Source organism: Primulina tabacum, chromosome 5, assembly GCF_025594145.1.
Source record: "Primulina tabacum isolate GXHZ01 chromosome 5, ASM2559414v2, whole genome shotgun sequence".
Taxonomy (NCBI): Eukaryota; Viridiplantae; Streptophyta; class Magnoliopsida; order Lamiales; family Gesneriaceae; genus Primulina; species Primulina tabacum.
Genome location: NC_134554.1, coordinates 10406137 through 10430194, shown reverse-complemented (window position 1 = coordinate 10430194; position 24058 = coordinate 10406137). Strand labels below are relative to the sequence as shown.

Genomic DNA, 24058 nt, shown 5'->3' with positions numbered 1-24058 from the left:
TATCTTAGATTTGAGAACTTGTCCAGTACTAAAAATTTTGATTAATTATTTTATAGTTTTCCAGAGGGTTGCAACAATATAATTATCAAGCTAGAATTGAATTATTCATTTTCTAAAGTGGGGGACGATCCTCCATCTTTGGCTAATCCGCGACTCCGCCTATTGAGATACAAATCAAATAATTATGGCTGTCATCTAAAATCAAATTATCAAATTTATCACCCAACTAAATACGATATGTAACTCATATTGTATGATATGACAATAATATACGGATAAGATATCTCTTATTACACATAAAAAAAAATTATATGTATGGATAATTACACAAAAGTTACTAGTGCTTCATAATTTCGAACCCAATATTGAAAAAATGTTAATTTGTTTGTCTCTCTTGTTCTAAATAGAATAAAACCAAATTGATGGCCGATTTTGGCTTTGTTTACGTCTCCTGTTGGAGTTGACTCGAAACAAATTAATAACTAGCCAAATTCAACGTGTTTTCGGTAGTCTCTGGTTTACGCGCAGCAATGAGTTCTATACGGCATCCATTTTGCTTATAAATCCCAAACTTTGCAGCTAACTGAATTAGCCAGATTCACCAAATCCAGAAACTGTTTTATATTAAGAATCTTCGAGCTTTCTTTTCATTTGAATATCATTCATTCAGCGAGAAGAAATAGATACAAAGTTCATACATAAACTTTACAGAAGCGCCGAGTTTCACAAATCTTGGAGGCCATCTCAATGGCTACAGTTGGGAGAGTAGTAGGTAAGAACAGGCTCATTCTAAAAATCAGAACCCAGTTTTTGCTCTATAATTCTTTCTTTCTTTCTACTTGATCTGATATTGGTTAATTGCTTCCATGATTTACAGTTCTGTTATGGGTGGATATATTAGCCATGTACGCGATGTACGTAATGATGGCGTACTTAACCAATGTTTGGGATATTAGCTTCACCAAAGCCGCGGCAATTGTGAACATATTTTGGGGTTTAGTTACGGTATCGCCATTGTTTTTGACATTCATAGTTGACACCATATTGGGAAATTACTGGATGCTTTTGACCTCCAGCGTTGCTTACAGTGTGGTAAGTATAATATATTTGAATCAAATCTTTGCGTTTTTTTTTTTGGGGGATTCATTTGAAAGGAATTGTGCATGATTATTGGATTCAGGGATTGGGACTATTGACGATGTCCACGCCGCCAGTGCTGGCGAATTCTATGGGCAACTGCAAAGAATACAAGCCTGAGTGCGTCGGCCATGGCCAAGAAGTGCTGTTCTACACGGCAATGTCTTTGATTGCTTTCGGAATGGCTGGCCATTTGACTTCTTTTAATACATTTTTAGCCGAACAAATGGCGGGAGACGAGGACGGTTTAGATGAGAGCACCTTTTGGAGATTCTTTTTCGGTGTTTTAGCGGTTATAATCGTCACCTTTGTTGCAGTACTGGGATTCCCTTATATCAAGCCGTGGTCGCTTCGATTTGGGATTCCAGCCATATGTACTCTGGTCGCCACTATCCTGTTTTTTAGTGGTTCGTGTTCTTACTCATACTTTAGGCCGCAGGGAAGCCCGATAACAATGTTTTTCCGAGTGTTTGTTGCTGCAACTTTGAAACTATTTCATCGATCCCCGAGAGATCCGGGGGACCTGTATGAGATTCATGATCCAAGATTGTACAATGCTCCTCATACAAGAAGTTTAAGGTTTCTCTCTTTTTGCCATACATAAGTACTTATCTGTTAAAACCACGTAGTTCATCAGACTGATTCTTGACATAAATGCAGGTGCTTGGATAAGGCAGCCATTGTAATACCAACACAACCTCGAGAGGAACAAGAAAATAACATATGGAGACTTTGCACTGTGACAGAAATCGAAGAGACAAAAGTCATCATACGTATGATCCCTGTCTGGATGACTTTCATCTTATGTGGCGTTGTCTCAGCCCTCGGATTCACCTTCTTCGTCGCGCAATTGGAGCACCTCAATCCGAAAGTGGGACGGCTCAAAGTCCCCACTGTAGTTCTCTTATGGTTTTTCGAACAAGCCCAGAATCAGTTGGCCAAACTCTATATCAAATTCGCAAACTACTTAGCCAAATCAGGGCTAGGAAAGTTTTCTCCTTTCATCGGGATTGCCATATCGATGATAGTAGCAATACTCTGCTGCATAACCGCGGCAAAAGTGGAGAAACATAGGCTCGAAGTGGTTCAAAAGCATGGTTTAGTCGACAAACCAGATGAAAGAATCCCAATGACCATGTTCTGGTTGCTTCCGCAGTTTGTTCTTCTTGGACTCTTTGAAGGTATCTTCAACTGCAGCGCAATTACCTTCTTCGTCGATCAGTCCCCCGTTTCGACGCAAAGATACTTGCCCGTATTCATTAGCGCTGTGTTCGGTGTGGGGATTCTTGGCAGTGTTCTTTCTGTTTTTTTGGTGGGAAAAGTGAGTGAAAGGGGTGGGAAAATGAACTGGTTTCAGAAGAATCTGAATGCAAGTAGAGTCGATAAGTATTACTGGACATTGGCTTGGCTGATGGGTATAAATCTTGTGGTGTATATAGTGGTTGCGTTGTTCTATCGGTACAAGGAGTCGGAGCTGGAAGAAGAACGAGAGGCTCCGGAGTTCGCTGGGATTGAGGAGCCTTATGATGACAACTCCAGATGTTGGTGCTGCTGCTGTTAAATTTTCATGGTTTTATTTAAAAAAATGAATTCGAAAATTAAATAAAGCATTGATCTTTCTTACCTTATTTCTTGTAAGTAATGTTCTGTGTTTTTTTCCTCATGATTTGATGATGGTGAACAATGTAAATGTAGAACCAACTTGTATATTTTGGCTCTACTAAATTACTCAGCTCTGTGTTGGATATCGAATTCCATTATTTCCACAAAATTTTCTTATCAAAGAGCTCACGCGAGTACGATGACTTCTAGTTCATTTGACATATATTACGTTTCAAGTACGTACGATGTCTTGAGTTTGAGACTCCATTATAAGAAATTTTTTCATGACTCGAAAATAGATGTATATATTTTTATCAGTGTTCTAAAAATCCCCGCCTAGGATCGCCTAAACGGCGTCTAGGCGTTGGGCGGTCCAAAACCGCCCCGATTTTAGGCAAATCGAAACTTCTAGGCGCCACCATATTAATCGGCCGACTAGGCGGCGCCCGTACCGCCTAGCGCGAAAGCCGCCTAGGCGATTTTACAATTAAAAATCCGCCTAGGCGGTTTACACTTAAAAAAAAAACAAATTATGAAGAAGCAACTATGACACAATGATGGATTGTTGATGGTGGAGATGAAGATGTTGAGACGAATGTTGAAGATGTAAGGGAACTTCACGAAGAAGAATTTGTATCGGATGAAGAGAAGTAAGAAGCCATTGATTTTGAGTTTGAATCCGATACAGAAGAAGTATTGGAAAAATATGGAGATGAACTAGAAGAGTTAAATGTTTAGGTTTAATATCAATATATTATGTTGGAAAAAATATTGAACAAATTTAATTTTCATTGTACAACAGATGTAGTAAAGTAGTAAACTGATGTGGATGATTCATATATAAAAATTTATTAATATATATTTATTATTACAATTTTAAATTTTATAATAATATATATTTCATATACAAACATAATACTCATGAACCACTTAATGAATTTAGGCTTTAAAAAAAACCGCCTAGACTGCCCGCCTAGTCGCCTAGGCGTTAGGCGGTAGGTAACCGCCCGCCTACCGCCTACCGCCTACCGCTTTTTATAACACTAATTTTTATCTAAGTTTAATAACGGACATAAACAAATAGCTATCGCTCCCCAAAAATATTTCGTTTTGCTAATACATTATAAAATTGATTATCTTTCAATAAAGATATATTAACAAATAGAAAAAAAATAAACAATTATCAGGAAAAACATAAAATTCTCTCAAATACCTTATAAAATTATTTAAATATAATTTTTTTTAATAAAACTCTAAAAATTTACGTAGAAATACGTTATTTCGTAGAATGGTATTTAGTTTTTGTAAAAAAAAATTACCAAATTAATTTGAATCTATATTACTAATTATCCGAATTAAAATTTATTGAGGTCCATCTATATGAAAAGGTAGGTCAAGTTCTATCAAAAGATAGAGAACTTGGTCTTTTAATCGTATCGTGTTTAGTGCTTTGGTGGCAATTTGGGGGAAAAAAATGCACTGACCACGTCGCATAATTTGATGACTTTAATATTTTTATTAATAATGATAAAATAGTATATTGTTCATTTATATTTGTCTTAAAATATAAACTACTAAAAAAATATCGCAACTTCCAATCAACTCCCGATTCTTAAGTTTCACAGGTTCTCTTCTCGTGAAAAACTTTTTAAATACTTCAACTCAAATTATCATCTTAATCTTCCAACAATTGGTTGATATCTAAAAGTCATATCGATCTTTCCAATAATTAAGAGTAGGTTGATATCTAAAAGTCATATCGATCTTTCCAATAATTAAGAGTAGGTCTCTTGTGAGACGGTCTCACGAATCTTTATCTATGAGACGGGTCAACCCTATCGATATTCACAATAAAAAATAATAATGTTAGCATGAAAAGTAATATTTTATCATGGATGACCCAAATAAGAGATCTATTTCACAAAATACGACTCGTAAGATCGTTTCACGTAAGTTTTTGTCAATAATTAATTGAAAGATGTATATAAAAAAAGACATCAGTCAAATGTTGTTTGTCTGCAGTTAAGAATATTAATATTAAATTATATAATATTATTGTGCATTGAATTTGAAACGAGTTTTTTTACTGGTTTAAATGTTGTTTGTCTGCATTTTTTTTAATTAATTAAAATTATAATACAAGACTTTTTGGCACACGAATAACAATAATAAACGACTTTGAAACAATAAAAAAAGGATCATAGTTGATTAATGGCATAATTGTTACGCGTCATTGACTTTATAAAATATGAAAAAACCATTGACCTTAATCTTCACAAAGTCCTTACTCCCTGAATTTGTTTTTCTCCAACAAATGTCTCTTCTCGCGCACTCTTGCCTCGATAATCAACTTGGGAAACTCCCGTAAATATTTTAAATCAGACTGTCAAAGCATATGGGATCTCATAACTGGTTATTTTTATAAATTTTTAAATGAGTGCACGATATAATATCAAATTAGAATTGGTTTTTTTTTTTTTAACTCGATTAAAAAGAATTTTGTAAACTAGGGGGCTGTTGTCTATCTTGTTTTATATATAAGAACCATGTTAGATTATTTTATTTAAGTTTGTAAATAATTTAATTGTGATCAACATTTTTCATTAATCTAGATATGAGATAAGAGAAAATAAATTAAAAATAATAACTGGATTAAGATGATAAATATCTTCAGATTTGATTTATCTTATCTCGGATAAACATCATCAAAAGTTGTCAAATCTCGAGTTTATCTATAATGATTAGATAACATCTATAAATAATGACTTACACAGCCTTAAATCAGTGCAATTATTCATTAACATATCATCTCATTAATTGCATAAAAGTTTAGTGGATTTGTGTTTTATTTCAAACTCATTCATTTTAATGAAAATTGTTTTATATATTGGTTGGATTGCGAGAATTGCAATTATTGAAATGAGGATTGTTGAGATGCAATAATCGTCTCTGCTAAGAGTGCGATTAAACCTTGTTGTTTGGACTGTTGCAAAGTTTAAAAAACTTGATTTGCATTTTTATTATTAGAAATAATTTTTGGTAAAACGATAAACTTTCAGCCTTACAGTTGGTATCAGAGTCAATGTCACGAGTTGTATTCTCATTAATTATAATGAGATAAGCGATCGAACGGTTGTACTTTGATTTTATACGATTTAAAAGATTTAAGTTGCATCATTATCATCGACTATATTTTTTATAAAACAACAAACGACCGATCCTACACACCTCACATGTTTGTTGTCAAAATTTACTAGTACATGACTAAGATTTTGATATTTCATCATATCAACGAATTGGTAGTGTTTAATTTATTTCTTAACGAAAAATATTGCGAGATGAAAACTTATATTTGCATGGAAGAAATCCAAAATTGTACTGTTCTTGTAATTTAGGAAATGACATGTTGGGGTGTATCAAAGATTACTTAGAAAAAAATAGCACAAGTATCAACCAAAGCGACCTTCAAACTTCTGTACGTAAACCTTTCATTCCTTATTTGTGATGCAGCAGGGAAAATAATTCTTAATTGTTGATTTAAAAAAAAAATAAAAATAAAGCTGATTCATTAGCATCGGCTGCAGCAAAGGCCGACGAATAGCACGTAATGTAGCGTCTCTTCCGAGACCTGGACCTTTCTGCTTACAACTTGATCAACTAATGTACGAATAACATTTGTTGTATTAATCTTTACAAAAAGAAGTACACAAGAACTGTTTTTACAATCTAACTCTTTTGACAACATTGCAAGATCACATATATAAAACGACTCAGCTTGTTCATATTTAACTACGTGAAATTTGTTAATTTTATTTGAGTGATTAATTTGGGTACTTCCATATAGTTCACAATTTTTTAACTAAATCTATTAATCTAATATTGAACATTTGAAAAACAGAGCGATTGCAGCTTTGCTCAAAAGTTCAACAATATAGAAAAAAAATGTATCAATTTTTTTTAAAATATTTCAAGTTTTGAAACAGGTCAGCTGTTTCAGCTCAGGATCTCGAGTATTTAAAATTGAATGGTTTGTTAAGGGGGGTTTGCAACTTTAAAAAACATGATTATTGATTTTTCATTAACAAAATTGTGAAAGAAAAACGAATAATAATTTATTTAGAGGTCGCAAAAACTCTCTCAGTAAAGTCAAGATCTCTTGATATTATATTAAAGAGTTAGTTACGTATTGAGTGAGATATACAACATTATAATAATGTGGACATATAATATAAAAAATCCTAATTTTTGAGGTTACGATAAACATTTTTGAATTTTTAAAAAAATTTAGTACAAGATTATTATGTGTAAACAATTTTATTTAGTCCATTAACTTGTCCAATTTTGGGTAAGTTCACTAAGTTCTTAATTTTGACTTTGGTACATTAACTTTTAATTTGTAACTATTTTGATCCAACTGATTACGTGTTATCCAACAAATTAGTAATTTTTGATGTCACATCAATAATTTATTGTATCACGTCAATGTTTTCCCGTGTTTCGTCAACACTCCGATGAAGTAGGACTAAAACCAAAAAAACTAAAAATTAAGTTAGTGCACCAAAACCAAATTTTGAAAATTTAATAGATCGAACCAAAATAAACAAAATTAAAAGATATAAAAAAATATTTTTCCTATGCACGATCATACTAAAAATTCTATAAACACAACAATGAATTATATTCCAACAATGATAAATTGATAAAAAAAATAATAACAAATTCAATCGTTTTAACGATAATTGTTTTTGAAAGAATTCATGTGAACAGAAGTTGTTATAAAAAAATCCCAAACGCAGGAACTAACTGATTATATTTAGATAGATACAAGTTCATACTAAGTCTGTTTAACATCTGCAATTTTTAAATTTGTATAACGTTCACGTTCAATAACATTTGTAGACTCACCCGTTTAGAATTTGCAACCTTCTTATTAATCTTTTTTACTATTATATGACTTCCTATACGACTTTTGATTTATTAAACTGATATTCGAAATGTAGATTTTTTTTAATTTAATGTTAGGAGTGGATCTTTCGTAAAGCAGTATTGAACTAATAATTTAAATAACCATTTTTTTAAAAAAAAATGACATAACCAATTTTCAAAATCAACCAAACTAATACAATAATCATATATCAACAAAATACATAAGTATAGAATTATTAAAACTTGGTTTTTTTAAAATAATTCATCATTTAACCAATTTTCTCAGGATTTGTTAGAAGGGTGAACCATAGTACTCTGACGGATATATGATTAAATGTTTGTCGTTTTACCAAAATTTATGGTTATTGAAAACGATGCAAGTCTAATTTTTAAAATTGTATGTCAATCTAAGTATCATATGTCGATCGCTACCGTTATGAGCAATTATCACGCCCAAATAGTTGAGTTGCATGGAATTTTTTATTTTAGGTTTAATAAATCAAATTACAAAAGATTTCAAATGAGTATAGTTGGTGAATTGTGTTAAGTCAAACAACTAGCCTGCAATTTTGAAGAATATTAAATTGTTAGAACCAACAAACTTAAATAGGCTAGTAAAGTTTGGACCAAATACTGCTGGGAAATATCCTATTATTTACCACATACACCATCCGTCCTTGTACAGTTGTACACAAGTTGCGCACGACTTCATCTATGGTACAATTTTCTCGAGGTGTAAGGGAAAGAAGTGAATGTTGCATTGCAAATATCGGAAGTTAATGCCCCGTACTTCGATTTGCGTCAAATGTCGAGTTTTGGCACAACCTATGCTAAGTTGACAAAGGAGTCCTTGGTGCCCAAGATTTGAAGGTATATTTTTATTTGGAAAACTCTACTACTACTGCTGCTACTATTATTATTATTATTATGACGTGGTTTCCAACAAAAAGTATTAAAATAAAAAAAATTATAATTTAGAGGACGAAAAATAAAATTTGACGAGTTATAAGACGAAAATATAAAATATAAAATACAATTTTCATAGACACTCGGCATCCACTTAGACCTATCACCTCCATTTTTAGTGTCAGTTAAGCATGCTTCAATGCCAACTAAGCTGCCCCAGCCTAAATGGATTAAAAAAATCCGAATTAGAACATCAAAACCAATTTTTCACAAGTTACTTGACTAAAAATAAAAACAAATCAACTCTTGAGCTAATTTTGCAATTTTCCCAATTTTTACGCAAAAAATTATTTTGTTGAACAGCACACTTCGTACCTTTCATTGTTTTTAAATGTAATTAATGACCAATGAGAAAATTACATGTTAAATTTGCGTAATATGGGTAAATTTTAAATTTTTCATTCACAAAAACTCATGTAAAATTATCTCACAGGTAAATTTTGTTAGGGGAATATCTGATCCTACCTAATTCAATCCAACACAACCAATGAAAAATATTAATTTTTATTTCAAAAATATTACTTTTTATTACATGTATGGATAAGGTCGACTCGTCTCATAAATATAAATCTACGAGATCGACTCGCAAGAGATTTACTTCTTTTCATTTGTTTATTTTTCAAAGACAACCAAATTAAATTATTTGGTTTCGTAAAAGATCTCTACATTTCGCTTCCCTTGTCTCCAAATTTTAAATTGATTTTTTATATTAATGTTATAATTAATAACTGATGAAAATAAATAACTTGAAATATAGAAGTTCAGATAGCAAATCAAAACTAAAATATTGTTTAGATAAGACCAAGGTTCTAAAAAGCGTGAAGCGTTCCGAAGCACGGATGTCGAGCTCCAAGCTTTTCAAACTTAAGCGAGATTAGCACATCCTTAAGCGTGAAAAAGCGTTTTTTATTTTTAGTGTAATTGTAATTATCTCAAACCAATAAATAGATAAAATAATATATAAATATGATAAATTTAAATCTGATGCATTAATTCTCATATTTATAAAAGCATAAAAATATCAAAATTGCAATCTTTATTTGTTTTTGCAACTAGACCACATTAAAAAATGCTAAATATTTATCAAATCATTATCAGACATGCTTAATCATAATTAAAACTTAAAAATAAACATCTAAATTATAAACCTAATTTATTATTTTAAAATAAAAAGACATACCTTCAAAATAAAAAAGTTTAAAAATAAATATATGCGATTATTTGTGCTTAAGCGCACTTAATTAAACCGTCCAATTTTTGGTTTGGATTCATTTAGTTTTAATATTTTAATTTTGGTACATTAACTTTAAATTTTCGTCTAATTTTATCTAATTCTTGACATGACGTCTGACGAATCAGCAAATTTCGATGGTACACCAATATTTTCCAGTGTCACGTCATCATTGTCTGATACTACGTCCGCAATTTGACCAAAATATGATTAAATTTAAAATTAGTGTACCAAAACTAAACTTTGAAATTTCAACGGACCAAAATTCAAAATGAACAAGTTACATATAGATTAACATATTAACTTTGAAATTTCAACTGACCAAAATTCAAATATATATATATATATATATTCTAGTGCAATCTATATATATAAGAGGCATGGTGCAGCATGCCTCTTAAAATTTACATTATTCTTGCACCGAATGAAAAACGCAGCAATGAATGCCGTTTGAATTTGAAGTGGCTACATGGTCTAAAATCTTGTCTCATATGCTCTATATAAGCCACGCAGTCCAATATCCCTCTCACCACAATTCTCAGGCTCGTCTCTTCAAAGCTAGTAAGTTGATCTAATTTTGATTTTCGTCGTTGTTTCTTTTGCAATTATAGTCATCTTTTCGCCTCGATATCATCAAGTTCGCCTGAAATTTTGATCGCACTTAGCTGCACATTAAATTATAACCATTTTTCTATTGCATTTTCAAGATTCCAGTTGTTTGTTCATAGCTCTTTAGTGATGGAAAGCCATGGAAATGTTGTACACAGAGGTTTGTTGCAAACCGGTGATTTGTACCAGGTAGTATCCTTCATTTCAACGCTTATAAATATAGATTAAAATTGTCTGTTTTCGCAATTTTTACCATATTAATGAATCACTTTGGATATTTGCTTGCACGGAATTAAAGTATTTACTGAAGACTAGTGTGTATCCACGCGAACCGGATTCGCTCAAACAGATAAGGACCATCACGTCTACTCTTCCAAGGTATATCTAACACTGCCAATTTTTTACGCTCTATTATGTGCTGCAACTTATGCAGCCTCGGTTTTTCCCCGTATCAGGGCCGTAATGGGCACATCACCGGATGTAGGACAGTTCATGTCTTTGCTCTTAAAGCTGATTAACCCGAAAAAGACGATTGAACTTGGCGTCTTCACCGGGTATTCCGCGCTTGTTACTGCACTCAACATTCCTGAGGATGGAAAGGTCAAGTGTTTCTGTATAATTTTAGGGGAAAAGAGTTTTTTTTCATTAACAGGTGTCCATCTTATTTACAAATTTTGTTTTACAATAACTTTTGATTTTAAGTTATTTTGGTACAATTGTTAATGTGACACTGAAAATGTTGATATGGCACTGAAAGTGTTGGCTTGTCAAATGTCATGCCAGCCATATCAATTGGAACAAAATAATTGAAATTTTAAAATTAATATAATAAAAACAAACTTTGAAAACTTAATTGAACAAAACGCAAAATTTAGACAAGTGAATGGACTAAAAAAATTATTTTCCCTAATTTTAGTATAGCCGTTTATTGTGCACGATAATTAAAAGTGGTGATGCAGATCATAGCCATTGACCACAACCGGAGCACGTACGAGATGGGATTGCCTGTTATTCAAAAGGCTGGCGTCGAGCACAAGATAAATTATGTCGAGTCCGAAGCTCTTCCAGTTCTTGATAAGTTGTTACAAGACGTAAGGGTCTTATTTACCTGGAAACATGTTAGTTTTTTTATGACAAACGCTTCATCATACAAAGTTCTTCCTTCACTGACTTCTCGACTTCTTTTACGCAGACTGAGAATCATGAGGCTTTCGACTTCGCCTTCGTAGATGCTGATAAAAACAATTATACAAATTACCATGAAAAGTTGTTGAAGCTTTTGAAACCCGGTGCCATAGTCATATACGATAACACGCTTTGGGGCGGATCGGTGGCCATGGCCGAGGATTCCGTCACAGCGAACAGGATAGAAATGAGAAAATACGCCATCGAGTTTAATGAAATTTTGGCAGCAGATACTCGTGTGCAGATTGCTCAAGTTCCTGTCGGTGATGGGGTTACTATTTGCCGGCGTCTCTAAATCATTCGGGCGCATGATCCTAATTTCATATGGATACTTTTATACATTCAAGCGCAAATAAAGTGAGGTTCCTACCATTTTCACAATAAGGTATCAATTTGTCGGTACCACAGTTTATGTTTTAAAGATTGGATGATTGCTTTGTTTAATAAGCTATCAAAATGTTGGTAGCGCTTTATATTTCTATAGTTGGCAGGATGACTCTTTGGTTTAGTAAGAAATTGACAAACAAGACATTTTTACGTATTAATATCGTCGCCTTTGTTAGTCTCTTTTAGTTTTTCGTCTCTTAATCCTAAAATTTGGTCTTAATACAATAATTTCGTTAATTTTTTAAATCATTTTTCATCGCGTGGCAACAGACAAACTTACATATTTGACACGATGTTAATGACGTTTGGGGTCATGTCACCATTTATTTAAAAAAAAAAAGACAACTAAAAGTAAAGTAATTACCAGTATATTACATAAGACCAAACAGAGGGGAAACACGTAATCAAAAATATTTGGGGTTGGCTCAGTCTCGGCCGATTGAACATTAATGTAGATGAGTATTCGGTTGAAAATCGTACCGAAATTTCTAAAATCGAATTAATCGAACTTTTTTCGACAAACTAAATTGAACGAACTTTACTACAAAAACCGAAAAAACGAAACCGAAAAACGATTATGTTGGTCGATAACTGAATTAACTGAACTTTTAGATTTTTTTTAAAAAAAATCAAGTTTTTTTTTTAAAAAATCAATATAAAAATCAATTTAAATAAATTTGATTTTTCTTTATTAAAAATATATGTTTTTAAGTCAAGTTCTATTTTCTGATAAAATTTTATTAGAAATTTATAATATTTATATCCTATAACTTTATTAGAAAACTTACCGAATCGAACTAATCGATGTTTTAAAAAACTAAAATCGAACTTCTAAATAAACCGAACTGATTTTTCAAATTAATTCAGTTCAGCTACTTATTTTTGTTGAAAGTGATATTTTACTCACGCTTGGACCGAATTGTATATGTCCTTATCTTGAATCCAAAACGAATTTTCAACTTTTTTAATTATAAGGAATCATTCATGTCGAATGACAAAACCGGTTCACATTATTTTTTGAAGCCAACAATTTTAAAAAAATCAATACATAGATTTAGACATTGACAACTGTCAATGAATAAGATGAACATTAATAAAAAGGCAAAATTTTCGTGCATCATTCAAACAATTATATTTAAAGTTCAAATAATTGATAAATCATAAAATAACATATATACTATGATTTACATTGAAATTTTGAAAAATTTGAAAAGTTATTTACTTTATTTCTCTCTAAATCAATCTTTATAAATGTGCACTAATTCATACTGACATTTAAAATTCTATAAATTTTTTAGTATTAATATAAATCAAATACAAATATAATAAATTATGTAATAACTTCATATTAACTCAATTTAATATATTTGCGTGTTAATGTAAAAATGATCTAAGATATATTTGAAGCTTCAAACTAATTTTAAATTTTAACTTATATTAAATCTTTTAATCCTTTAATCAAAATGCAGAAAAAGTCATATTTGATTATAGGTATTTGTAATAAATTTTTTTTAAAAAAAATTTCATATTTAAAAATTTTCTTATATTTACATCAACAAAGTAAAACTAAATAAATACTCAAAAATAAAATATGGCTAAAAATAGTACTAAATTTTTTTTAAAAAAAATGTGTAGCGCTCGAGCTCACCCTAACCCAAGGGTGGCTCCGCCGCTGAGACCAAACATTGATGATTCACGAGGGTAAAAATCAAAACGTGCCAACTTAGCTGGTAATTTTTATAACTTTCTCATTTTTTATATAGAGTTGAAAAGAATCACACACGATCATTTAGACAGTGTATTCGCTGCAAAGATTTAGTTCTAACAATCATTTCTCTCTTCCTAGTTTCAACAACTGGTCCTTCTATATTCAGTTTTTGAGTATGTCTCTTGTGAGACGGTCTCACGAATCTTTATCTGCGAGACGGGTCAACTCTATCCGATATTAACAGTAAAATATAATACTCTTAGCATAAAAAGTAATACTTTTTCATGGATTACCCAAATAAGATATTCGTCTCACAAAATACGACCCGTGAAACCGTCTCACACAAATTTTTGCATCAGTTTTTAGACCCGCTTAATTAAGATCAAATTAATTACCGTGGGCCTAATCAACGTCATCCTCTTTGTTTTAAAAAAAATATTTCACTAAAATACAAAATAAGAAATTCACAATTACAAATTATTACATTTTACACAAACAGACAATAAGCAAAATGTTTATATCGATAAATGAATGGATATTGTAAACTCTTTAGAGATATCCAGAAATTGGATGATGATTTTTTTTCTAAAAATATCAGTTATAAGTTAAAATTGAACGAAATCGAAATTAACTTTATATAATATAGATTGATCGAACCAGTATGATATATCGATTGATTGGCTATTTGGCTCACGTTAGTTTTATATGTTTATTACTTTCTCTATTCGCAATATATAGTATGATAGTAGGTCTCTTGACAACTTTCCGGCAGTGTATTATTGATAAATAACCAAAGACTATATATTGATAAGAAAATCTTAGAGTATATTAGGATCGATGGATTTGAAGTTAAGAATTTCAAATCCATAATAACAAATTTATTGGTTTGTTGGGAAAATCTAGTTGGAAATAATATATTTCAAATCTTGAATAATTTTTTTCGATTCATTGCGACGACATGGAGTCATTTAAAATCATCCTCTAAAATAATTTCTCAAATCCAAATCCTTGGATCTAAACACAATTCTAAGAACGCCATGAAAATTAGGCTCTCAATTTTCATTGTTCTTGCACGTTTTCCCTCTTACATTCAAGCCACATCCACCTTATATAAATTTAACCAATAGCTCAATGATTTAGTGGGTCGTCATCATTTCTTTATTTCTTTTCATACCAAATTTTGTTGCTAGCTGGTGCGTATATCTTTCGTGGGGTACCCTGAAGAACCACGATAGAGAGATATTACTTTATGCCACAGGATCTATTCAGGGTACTTTCTTCATTACTTCTTTTAATAATCATTAATGTTTGAATCAATTTTTAGATCATTATGAAGCAAAGGTATGTGAATCAAATGACAACAAGAATAAATAAATAACACTAATATAAAGGTTACGCTTGGATTGATAAATTTGATTTGGAATGAAAGACTTGATTTGAGGAGTGATTCCGAGATAAATTCCAAATGACATTTATCTGAGATATATTTGAACTCAACTACAATTAATGTTTAAATTACATAATTTCATATAAAGTTTATTTTAAATGCACTTGAATCCTATCTATCCAAGCAAGATAATCAAATTCTTCAATCCACAGCACAATCTAATTTTTTTTTAAAGTATATAGGTTGTGAGATTAGGTATATGGTCTAAATATACCGAGGGTAATACGGTCACATGAGAATAAAGTAATAAACTTTTTTAGTAGTGAAGCTTGCAAAGAGTCGAATCCTTTTTTAACAGGGAGTGGGGTTAGTTTGTCATTCCACCAAAAGGGCTCGTTGAAATTGTTATTCTCATCTTTTGTTGCCTAGTGGGTGCGGTGGGGGTGACCTAAACATGTTCAAAAAGGTTTTTTTTTTTTTAAATGAACTTTTCAAGATTTAGTCTATAATTAGCATGGCTGGGCAATGGCTTATTTAGTTAAGCTCGAGAGAAAATACTCGAAGTTGAACGATTTGAGCTTGAATAGGTAGCTCGACTCCCTTGACTGACCAAAAGGAGAGCCGAATAAGCAACAATAAATCAAACGTCAAGAATTTCTTATCTAAAGTTGAAGAGTAACGTCAAGAATTTCTAGATCCTCGTAAATACTCTTGGCCCACATTAGATTGAATTGTGATGATTCTAATCAGATACACTGACTAGGGTCAAAGATAGTGTCATTAAATTTACGAACATGACATGTTAAACAATGGCGTTATTTTGTAATGATTTAATTATTAGACGTACATGTCCATATCCCACTTTATTAAGGGGAAAATTTTCAACTTTTAAAGGTTCCAATCATTCTATTGCGGTGAGGAAAAAAAAGAAGATAATCCCAGTAAAAGTGAGAGATCTTGCTGAATGTCAATTCCCTTGGTAGTTAATTCAATAAACATTTCTTTGTAAGCCAAGATGAGCTTTTTTTATATAAAAAAAAAATGTTAACCGTAGTAGGTTCCTAAGGTTTATGTAATGCTACACCCAGAATTTTTACATCGAATCGCATCAACCAATTAGATTGTGTAGGCCCCTATATTTTTTGAGGGTCAACTCCTTGAGCTAAAGGAGAAATTCACCGTGTGCAACATAGAATAAGTTTGTTACAAATTGGAAAAGAATCAGAGAAAGGAGCTTATCAGATAATGGAACAAGCGGTTGCACATATTCTCTTCAATAGTCATTGAATCAAATACAAGGACAAGCTTTTCTTGTGCCCACGATTTCTTTTGAGCAACACATGATGCTAGCATAGCAAAGATTTTTTATTACCGTGGAGATTGCTTAAGTTAGAAAATTTTTAATTAAGGCAAAATCATACTTAACTGGAATATATGATTCATAAAAATTAGAATTCATTTATTTACTCGAAATTTAAGAGGAAAAGAATAGAATCCACAAGCATTACACATTTCCAATTGTCTAAACTAACATCTCAAGAATCGTGATCGCCCTATCAACTGGAAAGAACAATTTTCTTGATCTCTCTGTCAATCTTTGATGCTTCCATCGTTTCGTGCCAAGTTTTCGAAAAACTGTAACAGATGAATGGCATACTAGCTAGCTTCTTCGGCATCAAGCGTTGAAATGCTGGAAGTCCAAGAAATTCAAGACCTCCGTTAGCATGCTCGATTTAACAATACCGGGTGGACTGCATATGAAACATTGTACCGTGACGTTCCAACCCCATTCCCGGTAATTTACTCATCTGTATACTATGTTCTTGCAGATTCAGTCCAAAAGAAGGAGCCCCTTGAAAACGCATCATAGCTCCTGGATTCATGCCCGAACTAAATTGCTGTTGTTTCGTCGAGGTCGAATTCTCCGGTGAACCGCACGTATCTTTTCCCGGTGAATCCGATTGATTAGTTTCTTGTAGATTCACAGTGGTGATATCGTGTATACTCGACCTTCTCTTGTCTTTCCCTCCCGAAAGTTGCCTGATGAAATACTTTTGCGCATGGCTAGCGACCTGTGTCGGAGTCCTGGTTGTCACGAAATTGCGAGAAATATTCCTCCAATCCCCTTTACCATACTTCTTCAGCCCCAAAAGAAACTGCCTGTGGATCAAAAACAAGAACTTGATAAAAAAAAAATGAATAATTCCCGAGCTCAAGATCAGTACAAAGTTCAGAACAAGATTTAGTGTACCTGTGTTCTTCCTCAGTCCAGGGCACCCCTTTCTTTCTTTCATGGACGGAACACCGAATCCCGGCGGCGTTCCTTTTCCCGACAGGGGAATACATTTGTTTACCGACCCATTCCAATGTGAATGAATTGGCGCAGTATCCCGGAACTGGAATCAAGCCCGCTTCTATATCGCTGACATCTTCCACCAATTCCTTGTACTGTTTAATCACATCGTTCACTGTTTTTCCAGGGATCATAGCCGCAACATTGTCCCACCGGTCCGGCGTATCTCTGTCGTATATCGCAAGGGCATCCTCGAATTTCTTGTTCTCCTCAGGGGTCCAGTACTGGGTTACCTTGTTTTCCTCAAATAACCAGCTTGAGTTCTTGATATTCGGTGCAGGAGACAGCATTGCCATTTCCCTGTTCATTTCTTCTGGTTTTTCCAAAAGGGTCGATCAAAGTAGGGAAACAGGGTTTAGAGGTGAAGGGAGATATAAGGGATTCTTTTTGTAGGAATCTGCGAAAGGAGAAGAACCCCTAACTTTGCAAAACCCAAGAAGATTTTGCAAGAGAATTGTTGAAAAAAGGCAGATCTTGCTTGGGAATTAACACACGGCAGAAAAACATTGATGATTACCAAGTAAAAGAGAGACACAGATAACCAACCTACTACAAAACTCTGTATAAAGCTGTCATTTTGTCTGGCTCAACAATGGAGAAAATTGAAAGAAAATGGAAAAAAATTGAGCAATAAGACACACTTATAATCCAGATTCGGAATTTAAACCGAGAAAGATCACCGGGAACACTTGAACTTTCGGGAAAGTTGGGATCTTCCAGGGTTTCTTATAGAAGAAGAGAGATGAACGGTGTTTGTGAATGATTGGATAGAGTGGTGGAGGAGGGGCCGCAGATGACTTGATTTTATTTATTATGTTGTTTTTGAGAAAGAAGGAATCAGAAAGTGGTGGCCAATCAAATGAAGAAAAGGACAACCTGTGCCTATACATGTCATGTGAAAATTTATATATTTTATTTGAACAATTTTTATTATTATTATATTTTATGTATTTTTTTTTAAGAATACATTTAATGTAATTCAACTATTTAAATTGTATTATTTCATTTTATTTTGTGTAGCATAAAACTTGTCATATGTGTGTGTAAGTTTGTGTGTATATATGTTTTTGTGTGTTTGGAGATGTGGCTCTTTAGTGATATGATTATCGTCGTTGTAGTTACGAAAACACATAATTGTTACTTTGGAAATTTTTAAAAAATTTTAAAGTGAATTAAAAAAAAAACAAATTCACCGAAAAAGTTGTATAAAAATGCCATCAAATTGTAAATAAAAAGGAATTTTCAGAAATATTGAAAAATGTGTATAACCAACATTCAAATGTCTTAGGAAATTGTAATTAGAGATGTAATACAAATTTGGTTTATTTTTTAATTATAAATGCTCTTACTACTGACAAAAATTTGTGTGAGACGATCTCACGGGTCGTATTTTGTGAGACGAGTCTCTTATTTAGATCATCCATGAAAAGTATTACTTTTTATGCTCAAAGTATTACTTTTTATTGTGAATATCAGTAGATTGACCCGTCTCACAGATAAAGATTCGTGAGACCGTACACACTTAATTGTATCTTACAGGAAGGAAAATTTTGTGATATACTAACAGCAATATGTATAGCAGATATTATTGATTAAATCACTTTAGCTCGTTTGAATAATAATTCTTGAAAAACTGGCTCATTCTAACACTAATTACATCTGGAAGGAATACGCAGCTGATTAATTTTGTTCCCGATCAAATGGAATTACCAAAAATCGACTATACAATTTTTCTTAACAAAATCGAAACCATAAATATTTTTTCGAAATTTAAAAAAACTTAAAAAATCGATTATTTTGATCTATATTCAAAATCAACAATTCTTCTTAGAAAAATATCAAAATATTGAAGAAATCTAATTAATTCGTATTTTTTAAAAAAATTAATAGTATATGTATCTAATAAATTTCCCAATAAAAATAGAATATATTAGAACGTAATATTTCTACTCACTTGATGTCAAAATAGATCTATATAAAATAATTTTAAAAAATAAATTATAAAACTTGAATTATTAGTTAATTTTGATCACCCGAATTACATCACATGAGAAACTCATTTATTCGTTATTTTAAATCAAAACTAATTAATGAAGTCCTTTAAAAGAAATAATTAATTAACAAGTAAATGGCAACTATTTCTTTTTTACATACGAAGACTTACATTATCTAATCATATTGAGATATTGAAACAATGACTCGTTGAAAGATAGACTAACTCCACACAATTACAAACACCTAATTATTCATGTGAAAATTCTAATTCGTCTCGTAAATTGTAATTCTCCGATATGAAATTTTCAACGTTGGTAAATCTTTTCCCGCGTGTATGTCATCTCACTCAAACGCACTGTGAGAAACTTCTCAAATGATCACTAAGTGCGCTTAATTTTGAAATTTTTAAGTTATGAGTTCTCGAAAAGAATATGTACATTGTTGATATGTGTAGTACATATTGAATTTTTATGTCATGCTCATTGTATGATATGATATTTGCACAATCTTGGAATCTCAGCTCATTTGGAGTGTGACATTGGTTCATTCACGTTTTCGCTTCCTATAAATCTGTCAAGGAGTCATTCTATGTTCTTACAACTTATTGACAATGACGATCACTCTCCGTCCTCTTCGGCCTCAAGCATCACATAAATGGTCCTCAATATATTGTAAATTTATATTTTAGTCTATTTTTATTTAGTAAATTTTATGATGTGATGTCGATATATTCGACTTTGACACAACACTGACATGTGCATGGTTACATCAACACTTTTATGAAAAAAATTATTAAAATTGCCAAAATTGAAAAATGTATTACTTATATTGAAAATGGAAACCACACATGATCAAAATCAACATAAAACAAATATACAGAGCCAAAAATCGCAAATTTTGAATAGTCCTTTCTTATCATGCCAATTAATTAGGGATTAGTACTGCCAAACAAGATTTAACTATAATATATCCATATAAAAATATTTAAATTAGTTCCTATTATGCATTTTGGACCCTGATGTGTGATGTCACATCTGATATCATTCTTCTTTAGATTATCCTTCGTAGAGTTTAATTCACCTCGTGATATCAGAATCTTTAATTCAAAAACTCTTGATAAAAAGTTAACACACTATTATGCATAATCGTGTATAATGAACAGTACATGTTGTTTTGTACATATTTGGCTTGCCCGAATGCGTAAAGAGACATCAATAATTTTCAAGTATGACAACTCCGACTATCATTTCTCTAAAGCCCTATCCTTTTCGATAATTTCACTAAATATTTTATATTTGTAACCAAATTATTAGAACGATTTAAATTCGTGATGAAAGGTTCAATGCACTTATTTGTACGACGCAAAAGTCAGAATGATTGAACGAATTTATAACTTCGTCTACTGTGTGTGCATGCATGAATGTGAACCTAAATAATCGATCAATTATTGAAGGTGCGTATAAGTGTGTGTATATATTATATGATAGTGGCATATTTGAATATTTATTATTATTATTATTATTATTATTATTATTATTATTACTTGTCTGTTTCTTTTAGGTGCTTCTATTGTTCAATTTTATTATAATATTTATGGGTTATGATTGAAATTCTGATCATGGATGCATAATGTATAATGTATTGATAATTTAATTTCTAGATTTATCGATTCTTGATATGAGACCATACATTCATACTAGGCACAAATGAATCGGGTCCGGTTGAATATATCATAAGACTCGGAACTTGAGATTTATTCAAAAAAATTGAGCTCTTTACGTCTCGAATGTAGCTTTATTCGTATTCTATCCCTTTCTTGATATTATATTTATAATGTTGATGATTAAACGTTTAAATCGTTGTTGACATTATTCAGAGAATTTTATTAAAACTAATTTTTCATATTATTATATGAATATTTATTAATCGTAAAAATAATTATGCAGACATTTAAATGACGGTGAAAATTTATGGGCCCGCAACTACTTCTGTAGTTATCCAAGAGAGTTGAAGAGTTTCTCGTGTCTGTTCGTCTTTGGTGGATGGTAATTGGTAGCATTTCAAATAATATTTAATTGACTCGCACTTACCAAAAGTGGAAAAAATTAGTGTAAAAAAAAGTGGAAAGCCGTTGTGCGCTGGCCTATTGTTTCGGATAGTTTTTGTAAGTGGTTTACGAGGTAGTTTTATGTTATTTCCAACTTTTTTCCAATTAAACATATGCATCAATATTAATTAAGCTGGGAATGGTCCATTTAGTTTTTGAAAATTGTTCTGTTATTTAACAAAATATATATCCCTCCAAAATCTAATATCTCTCTCTCTATTGATTTCTTGTATGGTCCTGCTCAACAACTCAGTGAATACATTATATTTGTCGATGCCGCATCAGGGTCGAGGCATGACACTTCAAATGATTGGGTAATATATGATAGGGTGCAATCATTCACTTGCTAAGATATTGACATGAGTTGTTTTATGATTTAAAAAATTTGATATGTATCATTATCATTAACTATAATCGTTTAATCAAAATATTTAATATCACATTTTCGATTATCATGAATTATCAGAAGTACAATTATTAGAATAGATGATGTGTAATTCGGTAATTTCCTGTATAGCCATCAAACATATCAGCCCATTGGACCTGCCCGTCCTGCCAGATTTATATTTCAATAGTTTATGTATTGTTGATAATTTTTAAAATGTTATTTATAATGATGAGTAGGTCTCTTGTGAGACGGTCTCACGAATCTTTATCTGTGAGACGGGTCAACCCTATCGATATTCACAATAAAAAGTAATACACTTATCATAAAAAATAATATTTTTTCATGTATGACCCAAATAAGAGATCCGTCTCACAAAATACGACCTTGTGAGACCGTCTCACACAAGTTTTTGTCTATAATGATTCATTATATTTGATTAAATTTTAAAGATTTATAATGATTTATGAATGATTATCTATTGATTAATGTTGAAAGATTTATATTATTTATAATAGTTTATGTATAATTGTTTTAAAAAAATATTTTTTGGAGTTTTTTTTTTTTATTTTTGGTGGAATGATCCTCCTCACACACAACCCATGACGGTTGACTTGGATTGGATTGAGGTTTTTCCAACCCGTCACGTTGGTGGCCCGCCTCATCTCATTTTCTCACCCGCCTAGGCGGGTGGGACGGGTCAGTTCGTTTCACAGCACTAACTAATTGTCTTAGGTAAAATTATTGATCGACACGTAATTCTTGAGTTGATGTATGATTTCAAAAATTGTTGGTGCACTATTATCAATATTTATTACTTTTGATGAAATGAAAAATACTTGATTCTACTGTATATTTTCTCATTAAGACTAAAAGAAACAGATAGATGAGATTAAGAAATTAAATTATCAAAATATTATGAAAACAGTGAGGAAAAATGGTGAAGTGTTAGATTATTTTCTTTATTTGGATAAGCATTGTGAGATCTTGAAAACAAATTGGAATGATGTCACTTTTTTTTTTTTTTTTGGAAATGCCCTAGTAGCTTATTTTTAAATATTATAAGATCTTTATTTTCTTAAAAAAAATCCTCCTCACTTTCATATAGCTTATAAATAAATAATAATCTTAAAACTATTAAATATAGTTTAAAGTAGCCAAATAAACTCGAAATAAATTGATCGTAATTCCCGATAACACTCTCTGAATCTTATTATTTGTGAACGGATATCACTAACATTGGTCTATAATATGGGCCAACTCCTTCAAACGGTCCATTATCATTGGCCTGCCCATTCCAACAAAAAATAATACAAATTATACAAATCACATATATTATTATATAACTGGAAAAAAATTATTAGGACAATAGATTAGAATTAGTTGATATTTAAAAGTCATATAAATTTATATATAATGAGATTAAAAAATTTTGATTAATTGAAAGCAAGAGAATAAAATATATGCGATGTATTTTTTTCCTTTCTTGAATATAAACCAATATCATTAAATAACCAACAAATCATTGTTTAAAAAAACTGAGAGACAAAAGAATCACATTGAAAAACAAAGTTTTATCAAGATTGTAAGCTTTGTCATGTGCTACTTGGTTTGCGATTCGAGAGAAATGTTTGGTCGTAGCTTCATCCAAGCTTAGGGATGCCAAAAGCGAACCTGATATGCCAATTCGGTTTGCTCGAAAACAAATTCGGGTTTATTAAAAGTATTGCACGATTATATTTAATCAGCAACACCAAAATACATTTTGGATTCCTTTTTCTTAATAAAACAAAAGTCCTTTAATAAATTTTACACATACTGATATTACATATATATATACAATTATTGTTTTGAAATAAATAACAACATAACATGATAGATAATGTTTTGTAGTCTTAAATGCGGGAGCAGCTTTTGCCATTGGCCAGAAGGGAAGAAGTGAACTGAAGCTGTGAAGAAACCAAATCAAACACCAGCAAATTCTCCTCCAATTGATGAGTCCCAATAAGGATCGAAGTCGTCGGCCACCCAATCACATACTTTGACCTTGGCTCGGCCTCCACAAATCCTAGACACGTTG

The 24058-nt window shown here is 31.6% G+C and overlaps 3 protein-coding genes across 4 annotated transcripts; 2 read left to right on the top strand and 1 right to left on the bottom strand.

Annotated features, from left to right (window-relative positions):
• Positions 1-520: 520 nt before the first annotated feature.
• LOC142546409 (protein NRT1/ PTR FAMILY 5.5-like) lies at positions 521-2869 on the top strand. The gene is made up of 4 exons (XM_075654106.1): positions 521-772; positions 878-1092; positions 1181-1716; positions 1798-2869. The coding sequence occupies exons 1-4, from the start codon at positions 748-750 to the stop codon at positions 2696-2698; spliced, it is 1677 nt and encodes a 558-aa protein (XP_075510221.1). The 5' UTR covers positions 521-747; the 3' UTR covers positions 2699-2869.
• A 7423-nt stretch (positions 2870-10292) lies between these two features.
• On the top strand, positions 10293-12201 carry LOC142544746 (cation-dependent phenylpropanoid and flavonoid 8-O-methyltransferase 1-like). 2 transcript variants are annotated; one of them, XM_075651783.1, is made up of 6 exons: positions 10293-10423; positions 10570-10660; positions 10770-10849; positions 10927-11071; positions 11431-11562; positions 11664-12201. In XM_075651783.1, exons 2-6 carry the CDS (start codon positions 10601-10603, stop codon positions 11949-11951), a joined length of 705 nt encoding a protein of 234 aa, XP_075507898.1. In that variant the 5' UTR covers positions 10293-10423; positions 10570-10600; the 3' UTR covers positions 11952-12201. The 2 variants fall into 2 exon arrangements, with proteins under 2 accessions (XP_075507898.1, XP_075507899.1); XM_075651784.1 differs by having other exon boundaries at positions 10383-10423; positions 10591-10660.
• Positions 12202-16576: 4375 nt separating this feature from the next.
• On the bottom strand, positions 16577-18273 carry LOC142546408 (transcription factor DIVARICATA-like). Its single transcript, XM_075654105.1, has 2 exons — positions 17390-18273; positions 16577-17298 (listed from the first exon to the last, which is right to left on the bottom strand). The coding sequence occupies exons 1-2, from the start codon at positions 17797-17799 to the stop codon at positions 16872-16874; spliced, it is 837 nt and encodes a 278-aa protein (XP_075510220.1). The 5' UTR covers positions 17800-18273; the 3' UTR covers positions 16577-16871.
• Positions 18274-24058: the final 5785 nt, after the last annotated feature.